Source organism: Carcharodon carcharias, chromosome 10 (assembly GCF_017639515.1).
Source record: "Carcharodon carcharias isolate sCarCar2 chromosome 10, sCarCar2.pri, whole genome shotgun sequence".
In the NCBI taxonomy this organism is placed as follows: domain Eukaryota; kingdom Metazoa; phylum Chordata; class Chondrichthyes; order Lamniformes; family Lamnidae; genus Carcharodon; species Carcharodon carcharias.
The window spans coordinates 110,388,343-110,411,932 of NC_054476.1; the positions used below are offsets into that span (position 1 = coordinate 110,388,343).

At 45.2% G+C, this 23,590-nt stretch overlaps 1 protein-coding gene across 6 annotated transcripts in view; it reads left to right on the plus strand.

Moving 5' to 3' along the window:
- Window positions 1-23,590, plus strand: part of ncf1 (neutrophil cytosolic factor 1) — a 214,924-nt gene that overhangs the window by 37,464 nt on the left and 153,870 nt on the right. For 5 of the 6 annotated variants that reach the window (XM_041197505.1, XM_041197506.1, XM_041197501.1 and 2 more), the window contains exon 3: window positions 14,890-14,965. In XM_041197505.1, the coding sequence (XP_041053439.1) occupies window positions 14,890-14,965 (76 nt within the window). Of the gene's footprint in view, window positions 1-3,663; window positions 3,719-14,889; window positions 14,966-23,590 lie in introns of those variants that run through there. The other variant, XM_041197507.1, reaches the window with a different exon arrangement.

Here is a 23,590-nt window from a genome sequence, read left to right on the forward strand (position 1 = left end):
ATGGGTTACACCTTAACAGGACTGGGACTAATGTCCTTGTGGGAAAGTATGCTAGTGCTGTTGGGGAGGATTTAAACTAGATTGACAGGGGGTTGGGAACCTGGGGTGAAATTCAGAGTGGACAGGAGAAAAACTGGCAGTGGGAAGTAGTGAAGTATCAACTGACAAGGAGGAAAAATCAGAGAGTGATATGAAGATAAATAGAATACTTGGAGAGTTTGATAGCATTTGAGTAGGCAATAGTAAGTCATTAGATGGGGTCAGAATAAGGGGGAAAATAAAAAAGCCTAAATCAGGGTTAATGTGCATGTATGTGAATGCACGGAGTGTGGTTAATAAGGTTGATGAACTGCAGGCACAGGTTGACAAATCGAATTATGATATTATTACTATAACAGAGACCTGGCTCGAAGAGGGCCAGGACTGGGCGTTAAATATTCCTGGGTACATGGTGTTTAGGAGAGACAGGAAAGGAAGAAAAGGCAGGGGGTGAGGGGTGGTGGGGATTGGCAATATTGGTTAAATATGGCTTTACTTTACTGGAGAGAGAGGATTTTCCAGAGGGGTCAAGGATAGAATTTCTCTGGCTAGCGGTAAGGAATAGGAAAGGTGCAATAACATTGACTGGTGTCGTATATAGACTACCAAATAGTGGAAGGGATGTGGAGAAACAAATTTGCAAAGACATTATGGATACGTGCAAGAGTTATAAAGTAATCATAATGGGGGACTTTAATTATGAATTATAAATAAATTATTATATAAATAAATTATTAATTATTGTTCAAGTATAGACTGAGATAGGAATAGTACAAAAGGACAAGAGGGATGAGAGTTCCTGGAATGTATTCAAGATAATTTTGTACAGCAGTATGTTTCCAGTCCAATGAGAGGGAATGCACTTTTAGACCTGGTGCTAGTGAATGAGTTGGCCCAAATGTATCAAGTATCAGTGGGAGAGTCTCTTGGGGGCAGTGACCATTGTGTCGTAAGGTTTAGGTTAATCATGGAAAAGGACAGAGAACAATCCAGAGCAGGGATAATTAATTGGGGGAAAGCCAATTTTGATGGGATAAGAATGCATCTGAGTTGAGTGAGTTGGAATCAAATTTTGGCAGAAAAGACGGTGGCCAAACAATGGGCCACCTTCAAAGAAAAAGTATTGCTGGTAATGTCAAGGTATATTCCCCTGAAGGGGAAAGGTAGGACAGGTAAATCCAGAACGCCCTGGATGACAAGAGCGATAGAGTTAAAGATGAAAAGGAAGAAGTGTGCGTACAGCAGATGTCAGGTAGAAAATACAATGGAGAATCAGGCTGAATATAGGACCAGAGGGGAAGTGAAAAAACTAATAACAAAAGCAAGGGGAGAACATGAAAAGAGGCTGAGAGTGAACATAAAAAGGAATCCCAAGGTCTGCTATAAGCATGTAAATAATAAAAGGGTGATGAAAGAAAGAGGCAGGCCGAAAAAAGGGGACTTGCATGTGGAGGCAGGAGAAATAATGAAGGTGTTGAACGAGTACTTTGCATCTACTTTACAAAGGAATCATTTGCTGCCCAGGCCAAGGCGAGAGAGGAGGTAACTGGTGCACTGGCAGAGCTTAGAATCGGGAGGAAGGAGGTGTTAGAAAGGCTATCTTTACTTAAAATAGATAAGGTGCCAGGACCATGAGATGCATCAAGGGTACTGAGGGAAATGAGGGTGGAAATTGCAGAGGCATTAGTGATAATCTTCCAGTCTTACCTAGAGATAGGGGAGGTGCCAGAGGACTGAAAAACTGCAAATGTTACACCCTTGTTCAAAAAGGGGTGTAAGGTTAAATCTGGCAACCACAGGCCAGTCAGTTTGACCTCAGTAGGGAAACTTCTGGGAACTATAGTACGGGAGAAAATCAATAATCACTTAGGCAAGTGCAGGATAATTAAGGAAAGCCAGCATGGATCCATCAAGGGAAAATCATATTTAACTAACTTGCTGGAGTTTTTTGAGGAGATAACAGAGAAGGTTGATAAGGCTAATGCTGTTGATGTAGTGTATATAGATTTTCAAATGGTATTTGATTCGGTGCCACACAACAAACTTGTGAGCAAAATTCTAGCTCATGAAATAAAAGGGAAAGTAGGCACTTGGATAAGAAATTTGCTGTGTGACAGGAAACAGAGTAGTGATAAATAGCTGTTTTTCAGATTGGAGGAAGGTCTGTAGTGGAGTTCCCCAGGGGTCAGTGTTGGGACCCTTGCTCTTCCTGATATATATTAATGACCTAGACTGTGGTGTGCAGGGCATGATTTCAAAATTTGCAGATGATACAAAGATTGGAAATGTTGTCACTGTGATGAGGATAGTCTTGAACTTCAAAAGGACATAGACATGTTGGTGGATTAGGCAGACAAGTGGCAGATGAAGCTCAGTACAGAGAAGTGTGAGGTGATTCATTTTGGCAGAAAAAATATGGTGAGACAGTATAAAATAAAGGGAGAGCCTCTAAAGGAGAAGCAGGAACGGAAGGACCTCGGTGTATATGTACATAGACAATTGAAGATGGCAGGGCATGTTGAGAGAACAGTTAATATAGCATATAGAATCTTAGGCTCTATTAATAGGGGCATTGAGTACAAGAATAAGGAGGTCATGTTGAACTTGTATAAGACACTAGTTAGGCCTCATCTGGAGTACTGCATCCAGTTCTGGGTGCCATACATGAGGAAGGATGTGACTATATTGGAGAGAGTACAGAGGAGATTCACAAGAATGCTTCCTGGGATGAAGAACTGTAGCTATGAGGATAAATTGGAGAGGTTGGGACTGTTTTCCTTGGAGAAAAGAAGGCTGAGAGGAGACTTGATAGAGGTATTCAAGATCCTGAAGGTTATGGACAGGGTAAATAATGAGAAACTGTTCCCACTTAAGAGAGCATCAAGAACTAGAGGGCACAGATTCAAAATAATTGGCATATGACATGAGGAAAAATTTTTTCGCCCAGAGGGTGTTTGGAGTCTGGAACAAACTTCCTGAGAAGGTGGTGGAGGCAGGTTCACTTGAGGTATTCAAAAGGGAATTGGATGTGTATCTGAAAAGAGAGAATGTGCAAGGTTACGGGGATAAAGCAGGGGAGTGGGACTAGGTGGAATGCACTTTCTGAGAGTCAGTGCAAACTCGATGGGCCGAATGGCTCCTTCTGCAATGTAAAGATACTGTGAGTCTGTGATACTGAGAAAATACACCTTGCTACAATGACTAAATCTTGCTATGCCTGATAAACCTTACTTCAGTAATAATAAATGTTACTAATACTAATAAACCTTTCTACTGTAATAATAAACATTACTAATATTAATAAACCTTACTACTTAACAATGAAAGAAAAACCTCACCAACTACCCACTTCCCTTTTGTTGGTGTCACCTAAATATAGAGAAGCTAATTGAAAGCTTTGCTTAAAGTTGTTAATATATTTAATTGCCTAGCTCCTTAGACTCATTCCCTAACTTAATTGGAGAAAGGGAGCAGCAGCAATATTTACCAGTTAGTCTTTCCTGTGATGTCACTGATTGATTTTTTTTTTAATGTTTCAAACTCTGGCAACGCCCCAGTTCTGCTCCAACTGCTGAGTCACTCCTCAGGTACTAGGCCCCATGCATGGGTCTCTGTTTATCCTCTTCCTGGTACTCCTGATTCCTCCCAGTTCTGCTGCAGCTGCTGAGTTTCTTCTCAGGTACTGAGGCCATCTGGGATGTGGACATTGCTGGCTAGGCTAGTATTTATTGACCATACTTTATTGCCCTTGAGAATGTGGTGGTGAGCTGCCTTCTTGAACCGCTGCAGTCCCTCTGGTGTAGGTACATCCACAGTGCTGTTAGGGAGGGAGTTCCAGGATTTTAACCCAGTTACATTGAAGGAACAGTGATATATTTCCAAGTCAGGATGGTGAGTGGCTTGGAGGGGAACTTCCAGATGGAAATGTTCCCATGTCTCTGCTGCCCTTTACTTTCTCGATGGTAGCGGTCATGGGTTTGGAAGGTGCTGTCTAAGGAGACTTGGTGAGTTGCTGCTGTGCATCTTGTAGATGGTACACACTGCTGACACTGTTCATCAGTGACAGAGGGAGTGAATGTTTGTGAATGGGGTGCCAATCAAGCGGGCTGCTTTATCCTGGATGGTGTTGAGCTTCTTGAGTGTTGTGGGAGCTGCACTCATCCAGGCAAGTTGGGGAGTATTCCATCACACTCCTGACTTGTGCCTTGTAGATGGTGGACAGACTTTGGGGAGTCAGGAGGTGAGTTACTCGTGCAGGATTCTTAGCTTCAGACCTGCTCTTGTAGCCACAGTATTTATATTTATATCTTTTGTGTTTTCTACATTACAACAGTGACTGCAATTCACATAGTATCTAACTGGTTATAAAGTGCTTTGGGACATCCTGAAATTGTGAAAGACTCTATAGAAATGGAAGTTTTCTTCTTTACCTTTGCTGACTTGAGAAAGAGACAAATACAAGGCAAATTCTGAGACTTGGTTTTGATTTCCTTTCCAAAGGCCGCATGTGCTGTGCTTTGCCCGACTCCATTTAATCTCCCGAGGCTGATTTGTGCGGCCTCCCAACACATGGAAAAAGCAGGATAACTTTATAATCTTAACTTCTTTCAAACAATGAACATAAAGGCTCCTCAGCCAACAAAGTCCACACACCATTAATTTACATAGAATCACATGCGATATACAGGATAGAAACAGGCCATTCGCCCCAACCAGTCTTTGCTGTCGTTTCTGCTCGATTCAAGCCTCCTCCTATCCTGCCTCACCCATCTCTATCAGTATAACCACATATTCCCCTCTCCTCCACCTGTTTGTTTAGCTTCCTCTTCAATGTATTTATACTATTTGCCTTAACTATCCTGTGTGAGCCAGTTCCCCATTCTCACCACTTTCTGGGTCACAAAGTTTATTCTGAATTCTGTGGTTAACTCTTATGTCTTCGATCCTATTCCCAACTTCAGAGGTATTCATTAACAAACATCTTAGAAAAATCAGAAAGTTCTGGAAAAGCTCAGCAGGTCTGGCAGGCATCTGTAGAGAGGGAGCCCAATATGACTCTTCTTTGGAACAACTGGAGTCATACGGACTCGAAAGGTTAACTCTGTTTCTCTCTCCACAGATGTTGCCAGACCTGTTGAGTTATTCCAGCACTTTCTGTTTTTATTTCAGATATCCAGTATTCACAATATTTTGCTTTTAGTTTTATCTTGAGAGTCTATTTCAAAATCCACAACTTCATCCTATGTTAAAAGACTTGCCAAATTTCATGTCTCCACCCCTCCCCCCCATCCCCAGTATCAAAGACAGTGACAAGCCCCTGTTCCACATGGCTGGTTCACCCAGTTGCAGCCATTTAACAGCCATTGGGCCTTTAATTGCCTTGAGGTGCCTCCCCCTTCCATGAGGAAGTCCTGCCTCTGAGAGCTGCTGGCCAACCAAATGGCTGACATCAATCTTGTCCCAGCAGTGCCACTGGGAGCAGTGGCCACTGCTGGCTCTGCGGGCAGTCCCGAAGATGAGCAGCATTGTGCCAGGCTCTAAGGTAAGTCCAGCTCTCGCTGAGGCCAGGCTGACTAGTAGGCCCAGGAGAGGTGTGAGATGAACTGGGATCAAGAGGATGGGGAAGAGGGGAAATGCAGGAGATTGGGGGGATGAAATACCTTTTGGGGAGCCTCCGAAGGGCATAAGCTGCCTGAACAGGAGGCACCCACCACAGGTCTTACCAGGTTTTACTGGGCCGTCTGCACAATTGGCACTGGCCTCCCCCGCCTTGGGTAACGTCTTAGTGGCGGTGGGAGGAGGCTCTCAAGTGACCATTAATTGGCCACTCGAAGGCCTCAATTGGCCACGGGCAAGCGGACCACCAAACCCCTCCTGTGGCGGCGGATGTGGGCAGGTAGATGAAGGGCATACCACCCAATTTTGTGGTGCCACATCTGCCAACTCGCCCTGGTGGGGTGTGCTGGGGATGGTGGGGGGGGGGGGCGAGCGTAAAGGTCATTGGACAAAGCATCAAAGGACAGGCGCAAATATTAATTAGGAGCTAGCCTGTAATTATAATGTTAATGTGGATTCTAGTAACCATGAAGGAATCACTGAGCAGGCTTATTCCTCTATTGAGAGAAACATTAAAAATAAAAGCATTGTCATAAATTGAATTGTCAGTGTTCACTCAGCTTTGAGAAGATTGAAGTGGTTTATTATTTTAATATCATTTCCTGGCATTTATAATGGGATAAAATGGATCCACTTGTGTCTGAATGATTTGATTCTATAATGTGAACCAACTTTACCTGACAGCAGGAACATCTGATGCAATAAAAACAGAATGCTGGAAATATCTGATACATTATGGCACTGGGTCAAAGCAAACAGCCATTTTCAAACTGAGCAGCATCAGCTTCCTCAATGTTAAGCTTTCAAAGAAGCCCTAAAACTCTTAATGGTCATTTTTAAAGGGAGAGGCCCACAGTATAATGTGGATAAATGTGAGGTTATCCACTTTGGTAGCAAAAACAGGAAGGCAGATTATTATCTGAATGGCTATAAATTGAGAGGGGAATGTGCAACAAGATCTGGGTGTCCTCGTACACCAGTCGCTGAAGGGAAGCATGCAGGTGCAGCAGACGGTAAAGAAGCCAAATGGTATGTTGGCCTTCACAGCGAGAGGATTCGAGTACAGGAGCAGGGTTGTCTTGCTGCAATTATACAGGGCCTTGGTGAGACCACCCTGGAATATTGTGTACAGTTTTGGTCTCCTTATCTGAGGAAGGATGTTCTTGCTATAGAGGGAGTGCAGCGAAAGTTTACCAGACTGATTCCTAGGATGGCTGGACTGACATATGAGGAGAGATTGAGACAGTTAGGATTATATTCACTGGAGTTCAGAAGAATGAGGGGAGATCTCATAGAAACCTATAAAATTCTAACAGTACTAGACAGGGTGGATGCAGGAAGGATGTTCCCTATGTTGGGGGAGTCCAGAACCAGGGGTCAGAGTCTGAGGATACGGGTTTGACCATTTAGGACTGAGATGAGGAGAAATTTCTTCACTCAAAGAGTGGTGAACCTGTGGAATTGCTACCACAAAAAGGACTTGAGGCCAAAACATTGTATGTTTTCAAGAAGGAGTTAGATATAGCTCTTGGGGCAAAAGGATCAAAGGGTGTGGGGAGAAAGCGGGAGCAGGTTATTGAGTTGAATGATCCACCATGATCATAATGAATGGCAGAGCAGGCTCGAAAGGCCGAATGATCTACTCCTGCTCCTAGTTTCTATGTTTCTATGTTACTTGCCATTGGGTTTGAGAGGATGAGGCGAATTTACCTTTCTCATCCAAGCTGCTTCTGGTTTGCCACTTTGCACCATTTAAACCGGTTGATTTGCTGATGGTATTTAAATTAGGTTAGATCAGAATTGAGAGCAGATTATTTACAATCAGAAAAGTTGGGGGGTATTTTAGGTAGGGTTTGAACTATTTTGGCAGAGGTATGGGAACTAGGAGATAATATTCAAAATGAAAAACAATGTGCACGGTAAATTAGAGAGACAGACAGCACTGGAGTAGGAAATAGTAAGGTATTATGTGGCGTCAGAGTAAGAGGGAATGTGGTGAGGTCTAATTTATGTTTACAGTGCATGTATGTGAATGTGCAGAGTGTGGCAAATAAGATTGGTGACAGCAAGCAAGGGTATACATATGGGAATTATGGTGTTGTTGTGATAATGGAGACCTGGCTCAAGAAGCAGCAGATCTGGGTAATAAATATTCCCGAATACAAGATAGAGAATGAAAGAAAGGAGGAGGGGTGACAGGATTGATTAAAGGTAATATTACAATGCTGGAGAGAGAAGATCTAGAAGGAGTTGAGGACAGAATCTATTCAGTTAGAGCTAAGCAACAATGTCCTTGTTGGCATTCTTCCATCTACGAAAGATGGTAGAGATGCAGCAAACAATCCATTTCTGATGGAGGGGGGGGGTCTTCACATGATGCACCTTTGTTGATGGCTGAAGAGGCCAATACTTGAGAGGCAGGTTCTGCCATAAGTGCCGCACATGAAGCTACTGAGTGTCACTGGGGCTCTTTTTGGTGTTGGCATCTGTTGCCAAGCCACTATAGCCACTAGTCATTGCGGTGGTGCATGCCATGGAAAATGATGCCACTTTCCTCTGTTGTCAGTTAGTGACTCCCAGGTACGATAATCAATGCCTAGGGCTTTCATGTCATGCTTGCAAGTATCCTTGAAGCAGAGCTTTAGGTGTCCCACTGGTCATCTGACTCCAGCTATCTCACCATATAGAAAGTCCTTGGATATACAACCATCTTCCATCTTGCAGATGTGCCCGAGCCAACGAAGCTGCCTCTTTGATGAGTGCTAATGGCTCTGCCTTTCAGAGGACTGTGGGATTTGGGATTTTGTCCTGCTCGGATATACCCATAATGCACCACAGGCAATGAAAATGGAAATTGTTGAGCTTCTTTCTTGATAGCTGCAAGTTGTCCATGTTTCACATTCATACAGCAAAGTGCTGAGAATACAGGCCTTAAAAACTATCCAATTAGTCCTAAGTGTCGTCTTGATGTTATTCCACGGGTGTTTCATGAATCGGTCAAAGGAGGTAGCTGCTTTTCCTTTGTGTGCATCAATGTCGATATCAAAGGATAGATTGTCTGTCACCATAGACCCAAGGTAGCAGAAATTGCTAACCACTACTAGTGGGGTATTATTCAGTGCGGTCAGGGGCTAAGACCTTGTCCCATGATCATGGTTTTCTTGATGTTTCTAGTCAGGGAGAACGAGTTACAGCCAAAGGAGAGGCAGTCCATGAGTCTTCGTAGCTGAATTTCTGTGTGGGAGAATCATCATCATCATCATCATCAACATATTTTTTGGATCAGGACGCAATGGGTTTTTGTCTTCACTTTCCGTCTTGCGAGATTGCAGAGTGCCATCTGACCTAATGTATAAGTAACCTCCTTCCATGTTTACAGCGAAGGCAAAGGTCAGGATCATGTAGAAGAAGATGCCAAACGGAGCGGGGGCTAGGACACAGCCCCATTTCACTCCATTCTTCACTCTGAAACTGTCGGAGTGGAGCCATCAAACTGTACAGTGCCGTGTATGTTGTCTTGGAAGGAGCAGATGAGACTGAGAGGCTTTAGTGGACAGCCAATTCTGCCCAAAATTTTGTAGAGTCCTGCAGTGCTGACAGCGTTGAATGCCTTAATGAGATATATGAAAGTAAGGTAAAGAGGTATATCCTGTTCCCTACGCTTCTCTTGTAGTTGGCATATGAAGAAGATCATGTCCCCAGTAGATCTGCCAGCGCAGAAACCATACTTTGATTCTGAGTACACTTGGTCTGCAAGTAGATGGAGTTTTTTAAGTATGATCCAGCAAAGGTCTTCCCTGGGACTCTAAGATTTGATATGCCACTGTAGTTATTGCAGTCTCTTCTGTCACCATTGTTTTTGTATAGTATGATGAATTTTCCGTTATGCATCTCCTGTGGAATGGAGCCTGCCTGCTAGCGGAGAAGGAGAAGGTCATAAAGATGTGGCAATAGATGGGACTTTCTGTGCTTGAGTTGTTAGGCTGGGATTCTGTCCTTGCCGGTTGCCCTCCTGTTTGCCATGTGGTCTATGATCTTCTTGAGCTTGAGTGATGAGAGTTCTTCTTCTAACTCATCCTTGACAAGATAGTGTGGGAGAGCGTCAAACATGGACTGGAAGATATCCAACTCACAGGAATAGAGCTCAGTGTTCAGCCCAGTGGGACATCTGTTTACTTCTAACGGTAAATACTTCACCATCTACTGACTTCAGAGAGGCAACTTTGCTGATGGTAGGACCAAGTGCCCTCTTGATCCCAGCATATGTAGCTCATAGCTTGCCATTCACACAGGCAGTTTGGATTTCTTGACAGAATTTGATCCAGTTTGCTTGCACAGCATCTCCCTGTCTTTTATACGGCTGTTTTGGATATTTTCAGGGGGTGCAGTGTGTTATCTGTTGGGTTTATGTTGTGCATCTTGTAGGCTTGACACCAAGCTTGTGTAGCTCATGGTCAATCAGGGCTATCTTGGTTACTAAGATAAAAACAAAAAACTGCAGATGCTGGAAATCCAAAACAAAAACAAAAATACCTGGAAACTGTGGAGTATGGGTTGTTGTTCATGCCAGGGCACATAGTCCTCACATATCAGTTAACAAGCCAAAAGGTTACCTTTCTTTGTTTGCTGCATAATCTCAGCATGGTTTTAGGAGGTGCAGACTTACCCAGCACCTGTACCCCGCTCTCGATCGCATAGGCTGGTTATCCAGAGGAGAGGTGGAAGCAGGGGTCTAGTCAGCTGTGTGAGTTGCTGGAAGGATCTAACCTGAGGGAAACACCAGCCACCTGATAGGACTTCTTTTCAGATTTTTGTGTCGGGTTTACTCCCTTAGCCACTGTCGGATGTATTTTGTTGGCTGCCAGCTAATGGAAAAGTTATAGAAGATCAAATTTGCAAGAAAATTACAGAGAAACACAAAAGCTTTAGAGTAGTTATAATGGGGGATTTTAATTGTACCCTTGTAAAATATGATAGTGGTAATATAAAGGGCAGAGAGGGGCAAGAAATTCTCAAATGTGTTCAGGAGAATTTTCTACATCGGTATGTTTCCAGCCCAATAAGGATCTAGATCAAGTGCCAGTAGGGAAACATTTAAGGAACCGTGATCAAAGTTTAGGTTAACTATGAAAAAGGGCAAGGAGCAATCCAGACTAAAAATAATTAACTGGGGGATGGCTAGTTTCAGTGGAGTTATAACACTAAACTGGAATCAAAGATTGGCAGGCAAAGCTGTAATGGAACAATGGGCAGCCTTTAAAGAGGAGATAGTTTGGGTATAGTCGAGGTACATTCCCACAAGGAGGAGAGGAAGGATAAACAAATCCAGAGCTCGCTGGATGAAGGGAGATAGAGAGTAAGATGAAGCAGAAAATGAGTGCACATAACAGGTGTCAGATTGTTAAAGAACTGAGAATCACACCGAATAAAGAAAGTTCAGAGGGGAAGTGAAAAACAAAATGAGAAGAAGAGAGGGAGATGAATAGACTCTGGGACCTAATATAAAAGGGAATCCAAAAGTCTTCTATTGGTGTTAAAAGGAAGAGTGCGGCCTATTAGGGACCAAAATGGGAAAACAGAGAACGTTGCTGAGGTATTAAACAAGTACTTTGCATCTGCCTGTACCAAGGAAGAAGATGCTACCAAAGTCACAGTGAAAGAGGAGGTAATTGAGACACTGGATGGGCTCAAAATTGACAAAGAGGAGGAATTAGAAAGGCTGGCTGTATTTAAAGTTGATAACTCACCAGAACCAGATCAGATGAAGCCACACATACTAATGTAAGTAAGGGTAGAAATTACAGAGGCCTTGATCATAATCTTCCAATTCTCCTTAGTTACAGGGGTAGTGCCAGAGGCCTGGAGAACTTCAAATGTTACATCCTTATTCAAAAAAGGGTGTAAGGCTAAGCCCAGCAACTATAGGCCAGTGTTACAACATTCAGGCTTGGGTTGATAAATGGCAAGTAACATTTGTGCCACACAAATGTCAGGCAATGACTATCTCCAACAAGAGAAAATCTAACCATCACCCTTTGATGTTCAATGGTATTACCATCGCTGAATCCCTGACTATCAACATCCTGGGGGTCACCATTGACCAGAAACTGAACTGGACTAGCCATATAAGTACCTGTGGCTACAAGAACAGGTCAGAAGTCGGGAATCCTGCGGCGAGTAACTCACCTCCTGACTCCCCAAAATCTGTCCACTGTCGACAAGGCACAAGTCAGGGGTGTGATGGAATACTCTCCAATTACCTGGGTGAGTGCAGCTCCAACAACGCTCAAGAAGCTCAACACCATCCAGGACAAAGCAGCCCACTTGATTGTCACCCCATCCACCATCTTAAACATTCGTCCCCTTCAGCTCCAGCACACGGTTACAGCAGTGTGTACCATCTACAAGATGCATAACAGCAACTTGCCAAGACACCTACTCGGGTTACAGTTTCTACTGGATACAATTTCTACAAGGATCACAGCTCTCAATGGGAACATGTGTATAGGGCTTACAGTTCCTAAAGGAGTTATACTTCCGACTGGGCTTATAGTTCCTCGTGGGTACACTTCATCCACTAGTGTAGGGCTGTAGGTGCTGATAGAATTGTAGCCCCAGTAGGAACTAACAGGAGCAGTGCTACAGTAGGAGCCAGCATATTCAGCTACTGCTCCCCTCTCTGCTGCTTTCTCCCTGCCTCCCCGCTGTCTGCCACTACCCTCTCTCTGTCTCTCTCTGACCCCCCCTCTTAGTCCCTCCCTCCTCTCTGTCCCTCCCCTCTCTCTGCCCCTCCCCTCTCTCTGCCACTTGCCTCCCTGTTGTCATGAAAGCTAACACTTGCATTTCTGTCGTGATTGCCCACCAGACTTGGCATCGTTCCAACTCTATCACAGATCTCATGCTAAAAGCAGTTCAGTCTTAATATCTAGACAAGAGGAAGTGAACTTTTTTTTGCCTTAACCCACAGTGCAATGGAACAAGATGGAATGAGTCACTGTCAGTTATTCTGTTATCCTCATTCACCACTTGCTGGCTGTTTAGAGCAGTTTAATCAGAGGCTCTTCAGTATTATTGAGTTCCAGTGAATTTACAGCACAGAATCAAGCCATTCAGCCCAATTAGTCTATGCTGGCGTTATGACTCACACAACCCTCCTCCATCACTATCAGCATATCCTTCAATTCCTTTCCCCCTCTACCCTGTTCTCACATAGGAGTAGCTGGCTGCTGCTGTCACCTGGCTTCAGTATATGGGAGGGGGAGGAGGGAAAGAATCAGACAGTATGCAAATAGAAAATCCCTTCGACACATTAAAAAATATCATTTACTAACCCAGAGGTAAAAAGAGAGCTTTACATCACTCAACGTTGACTGTGAATTCCTCCATTTGATTTGCTTGCCTCCAATTGCCTTTCTATGCTCACTCATCTGGGAACATGTTTCAACCATTGACCTGAGAGACCAGGTCAACATCTGGGGCTGTATAAGCTCATTTCACCCGGTTCAGCGAGAGTGACTCATGGTAGCATTTGACCAAGTGGAGCATCAAAAGCCCTTGGAGCAGACAGTGGCATAGTGTTAATGTTGCTGGATTAATAATCTAGAGAGCCAGGCTAATGCTCTGAGGATATGGGTTCAAAACCTACCATGGCAACTGGTGGAATTTGAATTCAGTTAATGGTGACCAAGGAAGCTATCATTGATTATTCTAAAAACCCATCTGGGAAGGAAATCTGCTGCCCTCATCAGGCTTACATGTGACTCCAGACTCACAACAATGTGGTTGATTCTTAACTGTCCTCTGAAATGGCTTGTTTGGCCATTCAGCCCAAGGGATGGATGTCAAATGCTAGCCTAGCCAGTGACCACCTGCTCCTGTCCCCACCCCCAAATCCTGAGAAAGAATTCCCAAAATTTGGCTTCATTGCCCATGGGCCTATCAGAGGGGAAATCAGTCAGTGTCTCCACTGTGTTTGTTAATCTGTGACTCCCACAACCCTTCCTGTTGGAAAGTATTGTCATTACCATCACTGAATCCCCCTATCAACACCCTGGAGGTGGGGGGTTACCATTGACCAGAAACTGAACTGGACTAGCCATATAAATACTATGGCTGCAAGAGCAGGTGAGAGGTGAATCCTGCGATGAGTAACTCACCTCCTGACTCCCCAAAGCCTGTCCACCATCTACAAGTCAGGAGTGTGATGGAATACTCCCCACTTGCCTGAATGAGTGCAGTTTCCACAACACTCAAGAAGCTGGACAAAGCAGCCCATTTGATTGGCACCACATCCACAAACATTCACTCCCTCCACCACCGATGCACAGTAGCAGCAGTATCTATCAAGATGCACTGCAGGAATTCACCAAGGCTCCTTATGCAGCACCTTCCAAACCCACGACCACTACCATCTAGAAGGACAGGGGCAGCAGATAGATGGGAACACACTACCTGGAAGTTCCCCTCCAAGTCACTCACCATCCTGACTTGGAAATATATCGCAGTTCTTTCACTGTCACTGGGTCAAAATCCTGGAACTCCCTCCCTGCACCACATGGATTGCAGCGGTTCAAGAAGGCAGCTCACCACCACCTTCTCAAGGGCATCTAGGGATGGGCAATAAATGCTGGCCAGCCAGCGAAGCCCACATCCCATGAACAACAAAAAGATATGTACATGAGCATTACATGGGGACATCAGGCATCTGTAATGCTTTCACCTATAAGAACATTCGGAGCAGGAGAAGGCTTTTCTGATACTTGACCCCCTTAGATTGGTTTGATATGGACCTCAACCCTGATTTCTTACCTTTGCTTCACATTACTTGATACTCTTACCAATGTTGCCCCAACATGATCCATGGGAGATGGGTGATGTTGCAGGGCCTGACTGAGATTATTGCTGTCACAACGCCAGCCCAGCTTAAAGGTGCAGACCCTTATTATGATCTCGTTTAACCCCTTTCCTCTTTTTTGCATGTGCCTTCAGTCACCTATTCCTTACCCTCTAAAATTATCTCTCCCCCTCTCCCCCACTAAAGTGCTCAGGCTCTCCACCTCCCTCTCCTGCCTCTTTAAGATTCACCTCTTTGACAAAACTTTAGATCATGTGTCTCTCTTTGGCATTTTCTTATTTACACTCCCTGTGAGGCACTTTAGGAATTTTATCTGTTAAAGACAAGTTGATGTTTTTTATTTAACAATTTCAGTTTGAGTTTTTTGTTTTTCTTATCAGAAAGTGCTGAAGGAAATGTTTCCTATTGAAGCTGGGGAAATAGATTCCAAATGCAGAACTCTCCCACATTTACCAGGTAGGTTATTATAACGTGTACAAGTTGCGGATCATGGTGAGAAAGATTGCTTCATCAGCCTTCTCTATTTAAGGGTAGGGGGTGGGGAGAGAAATTTTCAGGATGGTGCCTCTCTCTGTGGACCCCCGTAGATTGGGATCATCATGAATTGTCTTTATATCCTGGAGTTGGAAAGTTTTCATTAACTGGCCTTGCCACATGAAAACAGTGCATGTGAAGGTTTCTGTTGATACAGGTTGTTGCTTTGCGATTGTGTTTCACAAAACCAAGTGAGAAAAGTTCAAAGAAGCCATGTTTCACGATCCCTGTGTCTGATGCTGTTGAGGAAGCCCAATTTGGAACACGCTGCTGACAAGTCATGGGGCCCAGTAGCGTGTGTGGCTAGCACAATGCACAGTTTGTCATTCAGCAGGAGCTGCTTCAGGCTTTCTCTGGAAGGCTTGACTGGAAGGATGAGGATAGCAAATAGAGCAACAGGTCAGAGTAAGCGCACCTAGAATTTCTGATGTAACACTGGAGGAAGTGGAAAGGTGGAGAGGTGCCATGTTGAGATGAGCCTCAAGATAAACCCTGAGAAGGAAATGGCTGAATGCGCCCTGCATAGGGTCCAGACTCTGGCCCCAAGGACTTGACTGCAGTGCTGGAAATGTTCAATGATCACTCAGGTGAACACACCTTCAAATGCCATCTCCTACCTACTGCATCACCAACCTCACACACTACTCAATGTACCACGACCCCATCAATTACCCAGCAGCAATCAGGACTAACAGTCAGGCACTCACCAGCTCACCCTCACACACATACCTATTCTGCTAGCACCACTTCCACCTCTCATTGTATTCACATAACTACAGCTATTCAGCTATAACAGGCACATCACCCAAACACATTGCAACACTCTCACTGGTACACTTCCCTCTCTTGCAGGACAAGGTGGTACCCAACTACAGGGAGCAGTGGAGAATCTTTGAGGAAAAGGGTGACTGCATTGACTGAGGCCTCTGGAGGAGATGGTGCTCTACATCATGGGGTCAGCTGTGACAGAGGCTGTCACATCTAGCACTCACGAGAATAAAGTAGGATGATGTTATATTCCTGCCTTATGCCCCTCCTCAAACTCTCACTTCACCCTTGTCCTGATGTTTGGCAAGTTTCAGATGGTGTGACCATGGACCGCTTGCTTTCCTTCCCACCCCATTCCCTTACTCGTAACTCTCTAGTTCTGTGTTTCTGCTTTCAGGTATCTAAGAGCCTGACCAGCCAGTACAGCCTCACTGTGAAGGCCAGAGTTACACCAGACCCCTGGGGAAGAATTCCTGGCACTTGACCTTATGCCCACAGCCACTAGCTCAGATACTGGCACTGTGATAACTTTTGGTGAGTGAGCTAGCCAGGTCAGGGGAGTTCATAATGAGGAGAAACTTCTTCACTCAGAGGGTGGTGAACCTGTGGAATTCTCTACCACAGAAGGCTGTGGAGGTCAAGTCACTGAATATACTTAAGAAGGAAGTAGATAGATTCCCGGAATCTAAGGCATCAAAGGGTATGGGAAGCGAGTGGGAGTACAGCAATATTATAGAGGATCAGCCATGATCATATTGAATGGTGGAGCAGGCTTGAAGGGCCGAATGACCTACTCCTCCTATTTTCTATGTTTCTATGTGCCAGGTCATCAGAGGGCAAAGTCGCAGAGGGGTTCTGCTGCAGAGGACATGAGGACATCAGTAAGGCAATGTGATGATCAGCCACACCAAAATCATGTGGATGCTCACTGGCAATGGCAGCCTTGTCACAGGGCTGCATGTCACTGGCAAAATCATTGGAGGAGTCAGGCTCCAACGCGGCACAGGACTTTGTGCAGAGCTTAGAACCCACCCTCTCTGGTATAGAAGTGGTGGCTGACTCCGTGAAAGCACGTGTGGACCCGCCTGTGATGCAGCCTCTGGCGGCCGATGTCTCAGCTTCCATTGCAGCAGAAACAGACTTCATCCAATGTCTCATTGCTGCAGTGGAAGCTCAGATTGAGGTCATGAAACCGTGCCTGTTGCCATGCAGGCTCAGCTGGGGGTCAGACAGGCCCAGACTGCTGTCATTGTGACTGTGGACACCAATGTTCATCAGGGCAGACAGACTCTCGCAGCAGCCCCGCAATCTAGATTACTTGGATGCCCAGGATGCAGCTGCTCCGAGGGAGTGGCAGTGGCTCCGTGAAGCATGAAGCTGTTCTCCTCTAACAGGATGGCATTTGTGCTCCTATCACTGCCACTCCACCAGTGCTCTCGCTGTTGCCTGTCAGCCAGCCAGACTCCTGGTGCCTGGTGCCCATGCTGAAGTGGTGCCATCCAAAACCAGGTGCTCAAAGCCAAGAGCTGCTCGAGATCATTCTGCAAGCCCACCTGCAGTCTCCCGCAGTGAAAGTCAGCAACCTCTCACCAGTCATACTGCAGCCACTGGGGTAATATTGTGTAGGAGCACAAGGACCAACAAAGGGATGCACTGGGGTGGGTAGCTTAGTTTGAGTGTATTCTTGAAGGGTTGTGGGATAAAGTTATTATGGAATGGTTTTTCTTGGTGGTGTCTTTTATTTCAGGAATTTGGTCAAGAGGCAAGTCTTTGGTGTGTAACAGTGGGATGGAGAGCTGGGAAACTGAAGGGCAATGGTGATGTGGAGATGTATTCAGGAGAACTGGAGTATTCACTCAAAGACTGCCCGTCTGGTGTGAAGGGGTCCCGGATGCCTTGTCCATGTCTCCTCTTTCTCCTTCTCCTGAGGAAGCCTCCAAAGACCTGATGACAAGGGCTGCAACCTCATGAGAGAAAGATCATGGAGGATGCAGTGGACAAGAACAAACTTGGAGATGCACTCCAGTAACTAATGAGACCTCCCTCTGATTGGTCCATGCAGTGGAATCATTGTTTCAATGATGGTTCCTGGTTGGCGCATGCCCCTCATTGTAGGTGTATTGTCCTCATGTGGTCTACTGACAGGGGAGAGGCATTAACCAGTCGTACCAAACACAACACCTGTCACCCAGCAGCCAGACTCTGATTATTCAATGATGGCTCTAGGATTGCAGCTCTGGCTGAATGCCACAGGATGATGGTGACATGGCTGCTGCCAGGAAAGCAGGCACTGACCAAGAAGATCTTCTAGGCAGTGTTGTACACCAATTAGGCATTATAGACTGGCAGCTCCTGCAGTTACAGAAATCTCCCTGTTGTCGTGTCGGGCCCACAGAGCCACAAGTGTACAGTTGATGATACCCTGCACCATTTTGAATCCCATCAGCCAGGTAAATTTACATGTTCTCTCCTCCTGCTTCTCAGTGGTTAGTGAGAAGGTAATGAAGTGCTGCAGTTCCCCCTCCATCTATACAGGGCTTTTGTTAACACCTTGAGGTTACAGTGGAGGGCAGGCTATGGGATGTTGCTGATATCTCCTGCTCCTTCCTGGAAGGGTTCACTGGAGTAGATATTTAGCACAATAGTGGCCTTCATGGCCACAAACAGCAGAGTCCTCACCCTGCTGTGTGACTGCAAGCCAGGATTTTGTACAGTTCAATGAGCACTTCTTTGGTGAAATGCACAGTTCCTGGCAGAGGCTGAGGGAGAAATGCTCCTCAGAGACACTTGGTGGGTAGAATCTTCTACAGAGAGCCCCCCTCCTCCCTCAGTACACAGTTTCCCTTCTACTGCCCTGGACTCCAACTCCCTGTCAGTACTGCAGCTCAAGAGGGACTGCAACTGTAGTCCCATTTCCTAAAGCAGGTTTATCCTGACAAACCTTCCAACTCATCTGACATTCTGGTTAAGGTCCAGCATGATTCCCCTTGTGAATCCAAAAAGGTGCAAAACTCCTCCATTAACACAGAATAATGTACTTCCAGTGACTGGACTTGCAGAAAGTGAAGAGAGAATCAACAAGAGGGAAAACCCTACTTCACCTCAACCTCACCAATCTACTTGTCATAGAGACACCTATCCATGACAGTACTGGCAGGAGTGACCACAGCACAGTCACTGTGGAGACAAAATCCTATCTTTCCCATCTTCACATTGAGGATGCCCTCCATTGTGTTGTGTGGAACTACCACCATGCTAAATGGGTAGATTTTCCTTAGACAGCACTTTCCAAACCCACAATTTCTATCCTCTACCATCATGAAGGATAAGGGCAGCGGATAGATGGGAACCAGCGCCTGGAAGTTCCCCTCCAAGCCTCTCACCATCCTGACTTGGAAATATATTGCTATTCCTTCACTGCTGCTGGGTCAAAATCCTCCCTAACAGCACTGTGGGTGTACCTACAGCACAGAGACTGCTGTGGTTCAAGAAGGCAGCTCACCACCAGCTTCTCAAGGGCAACTAAGGAGGGGCAATAAACGCTGGCCTAGCTAGTGATGCCCACATCCTTGAAAACAAATTTAAAAAAAGCTCTGCACCAGCAAGAGTAACTCAAAAACATTTCACCTGGAGGGGATGGTTAGCTTTTATCTCACACTAATGGCTGGGGTGTGTTTAGCTGGAGGTGATTGAAAAAAACAGGGTGTTAACACAACTTGCACAGTTCAAAGTGGTAGATTTTGAACAAATCTCTCCCTAATTTCCTGCCCAATTCTCTCCCTGCTTTCCTGCCCGCTGCTCCCTCCAATTTCCTGCCCACTGCTCCCTCCAATTTCCTGCCCGTTGCTCCCTCCAATTTCCTGCCCGCTGCTCCCTCCAATTTCCTGCCCGCTGCTCCCTCCAATTTCCTGCCCGCTGCTCCCTCCAATTTCCTGCCAGCTGCTCCCTCCAATTTCCTGCCCGCTGCTCCCTCCAATTTCCTGCCTGCTTCTCCCTCCAATTTCCTGCCCGCTGCTCCCTCCAATTTCCTGCCCGCTGCTCCCTCCAATTTCCTGCCCGCTGCTCCCTCCAATTTCCTGCCAGCTGCTCCCTCCAATTTCCTGCCCACTGCTCCCTCCAATTTCCTGCCCGCTGCTCCCTCCAATTTCCTGCCAGCTGCTCCCTCCAATTTCCTGCCCGCTGCTCCCTCCAATTTCCTGCCTGCTTCTCCCTCCAATTTCCTGCCCGCTGCTCCCTCCAATTTCCTGCCCGCTGCTCCCTCCAATTTCCTGCCCGCTGCTCCCTCCAATTTCCTGCCAGCTGCTCCCTCCAATTTCCTGCCTGCTTCTCCCTCCAATTTCCTGCCTGCTTCTCCCTCCAATTTCCTGCCCGCTGCTCTTCCATATTTCCTGTTCAGTGTTTTCTCTGATTTCCAGTAATTTCCCTGTTATTTCACAAGTAGCATTTCCTGAGATTTCACAGTCACCATCCACTATAATGTCTGTATCTCCCCCCACCCGCCAACCCCCGCAGTGCCTCTGCAAACTCCACTTCACTCCAGGATCAGTATATTGATAAGTACTGGTGCAGAGTGTAGCAATATCACGTGTATATGCTATTAGCAGACTGAATGATCAAATTGCTGTTTGTGAGAGTTTGCTGTGCATAAATTGGCTGCTCCGAGTCCTACATTAAAGCAATGGTTGCGCTTAAAATCCTACTTAATTGGCTGGAACGCACTTTGGATTGCCCTGAGGTTGTGAAAGGTGCTATATAAATGTAAGCTTTTCTTTTCTGGGAAGAGTGTCCCCTGCAGTCAGTGTTGCCGAGTGAAAAAAAAGAGTGACATCACAGGAAAACTGTAAGTTCATTGGTTGGTAAGTAACTGATGGTTTGAACTACCTATTCCAAGTTGATTTCAGATTAAAGGTGATTACTGGGGCCCAGGATCAGAGGCCAAACACTTCAGCTTCAACTCAGCAGAGAGAGCAAGTTCCAGTTGGTTTTAAAAAGTGTATTTTGAATCTCTATTCGAACTTGCTTTCAGATTAAAGGTAAATAGAGGAAGTATTTTACAGATTGATAAACTAAAGACCAGTGGGAAATTTAAAAACAAATTTATAAAGGAATTAAATAAAATAGGGATGCAGGGCCAGGCGATGTGTTGTAGCTGCATGATGTGGGAGCTGGTGGACCCCATTGTGGTTCCCGGTGACCACATCTGCAGGAACTGTTGGCTGCTCAAGGAATTCCGGCTCAGAGTTGATGAGCTGGAGTCTGAGCTTCGGACACATCAGGGAGGGGGAGAGTTACCTGGACGCTGTGTTTCAGGGGGCAGTCACACCCCTTAGATTAACTACCTTAAATTTGGCCAGTGGTCAGGGACAGGAGGGTGTGACTATGAATGAGGCAGGTAGAGGGATCCAGGAAGTAGCACTGCAGGAGCCTCAACCCTTGCCCTTATCCAACAGGTTCGAGATTCTTGCTTCCTGTGTGAACGAGAGCGGGGACTGTAGGGAGGATGAGCAAACTGACCATAGCATCGTGGTACAGGGAGCCATTCAAGTGGGAGGAGAAAAGAGAAATGTAGTTGTAATTGGGGGTAGTATAGTTAGGAGAATAGATACTGTTTTCTGTAGCCAGGATTGAAAGTCCCGAAGGCTGTGTTGCCTACCTGGTGCCAGGGTAAAGGATATCTCATCTGGGCTGCAGAGGAACTTGGAGTGGGAGGGGAAAGATCCCATTGTCGTGGTCCACGTGAGTACCAACAATGTAGGTAAAATGAGGAAGCAGGTCCTGCTGAGGGAATACGAGCAGCTAGGGACTAAATTAAGGAGCAGAACCAAAAAGGTAATAATCTCTGGATTACTACCTGAGCCACGAGTTAATTGGCACAGGGTCAATAAGATTAAAGAGGTAAATGCGTGGCTCAAAGATTGGTGTGGGAGAAATGGGTTTGAATTCATGGGACATTGGCACCAGCACTGGGGAAAGAGGGAGCTATTCCATTCGGACAGGCTCCATTTGAACCATGCTGGGACCAGTGTCCTGGTGAATCGCATAACTAGGGTTGTAGATAGGGCTTTAAACTAAATAGTGGGGAGGAGGGTTCAGTTGCATAGAAATATAAAAAATCAAAGTTTAAGGAAAGGGTAAGAGTGCAGGTTAGTGACGAGGCTGATTGTTACCAAAAAGTGAAAGGAAGGGCCAGAGTGTGTGAACCAAAGAATCATATAAGAGTAGGGAAAATCAACAATAGGGCAAACTTAAAGGCTTTGTATCTGAATGCGTGCAGCATTCAGAATAAAACTAATGAGTTAACAACGCAAAGAGAGATAAATAGGTATGGTTTGGTGGCGATTACTGAGACGTGGTTACAGGGAGAACAGGTTTGGGAGTTGAATATCCAAGGGTACTCAGTGTTTCGGAAGGATAGGCAGGAAGGAAAAGGAGGTGGTGTAGCTTTGTTAGTAAAGGAAGAGATCAGTGTTATAGTGAGGAATGATATAGGCACTGGAGAGCAAGACGTACAGTCAGTCTGAGTAGAAATATGAAATAGCAAGGGAAATAAGTCCCTGGTCGGAGTAATCTATAGGTCCCCAAACAGTAGTTCAGCAGTAGGGCACAGTATAAACCAGGAAATACTGGAAGCATGTAAGAAAGGCATGGCAATAATCATGGGTAATTTTAATCTGCATATAGACTGGACTAATCAAATTAGCAAGGTTAGCCTGAGGGAGAGTTCAAGGAGTGTATTAGAGATTGTTTCTCGGAGCAATATGTTGTGGAACCAACCAGGGAGCAGGTTATTTTGGATTTGGTTTTGTGTAAAGAGATTGGATTAATTAATGATCTCATTGTAAAGGATCCTCTAGGGAAGAGTGATCATAGCATGATAGAATTTCAAGTTCAGTTTGAGAGCAAGAAACTTGAGTCCCACACTAGTGTTCTGGAGTTAAACAAAGGTAACTACATAAGTGGTGGACTGGGCAGGAAGACTACAAGGTAGGACAGTTGATGAACAGTGGCAGATATTTAAGGAGATATTCAATTCCTCCCAAGTAAAATAAATTCCAAAGAGAAAGAAGTATGGTAAGAGGGTGGGGGGAAAAGCATCCATAGTTAAGCAAGGAAGTTAAAGATAACATAGAGGCAAAAACTAAGGCATACCAAATTGCAAAGGTCAGTGGCAGGCTGAAAGATTGGGAAACTTTTAAAGATCAACAAAGGGTTACTAAAAGAATAATTAAAAGAACAAAGATAAATTATGAAAGAAAACTAGCGCAGAATGTAAAAACTGATAGCAAAAGCTTCTACAAGTATATAAAAGGAAAGAGAGTAGCTAAAGTGAATATTGGTCCCTTGGAGGATAAGACTGGGGAGTTAATAGTGGGGAACGCAAAAATGGCAGAGACACTTAATCAATATTTTGCCTCAGTTTTCACGGTGGAGGACACTGGTACCACCCCAATAGTAACAGGTAGTGCAGAGGGTATAGAGAAGGAGGAACTTAGAACAATCACCATCACTAGAGAAAAAGTACTGAGCAAACTATTAGGATTAAAGGGTGACAAGTCCCCAGGACCTGATGGCCTACATCCCAGGGTCTTAAAGGAAGTGGCAGCAGAGATAGTGGATGCATTGGCAATAATATTCCAAAATTCCCTGGCTTCTGGAAAGGTTCCAGTGGATTAGAAAAATGCTAATATAACACCCTTATTCAAAAGAGGGGGGGAGGCAGAAAGTAGGAAACTATAGACCAGTTAGTTTAACATCCGTTGTTGGGAAAATGTTGGAATC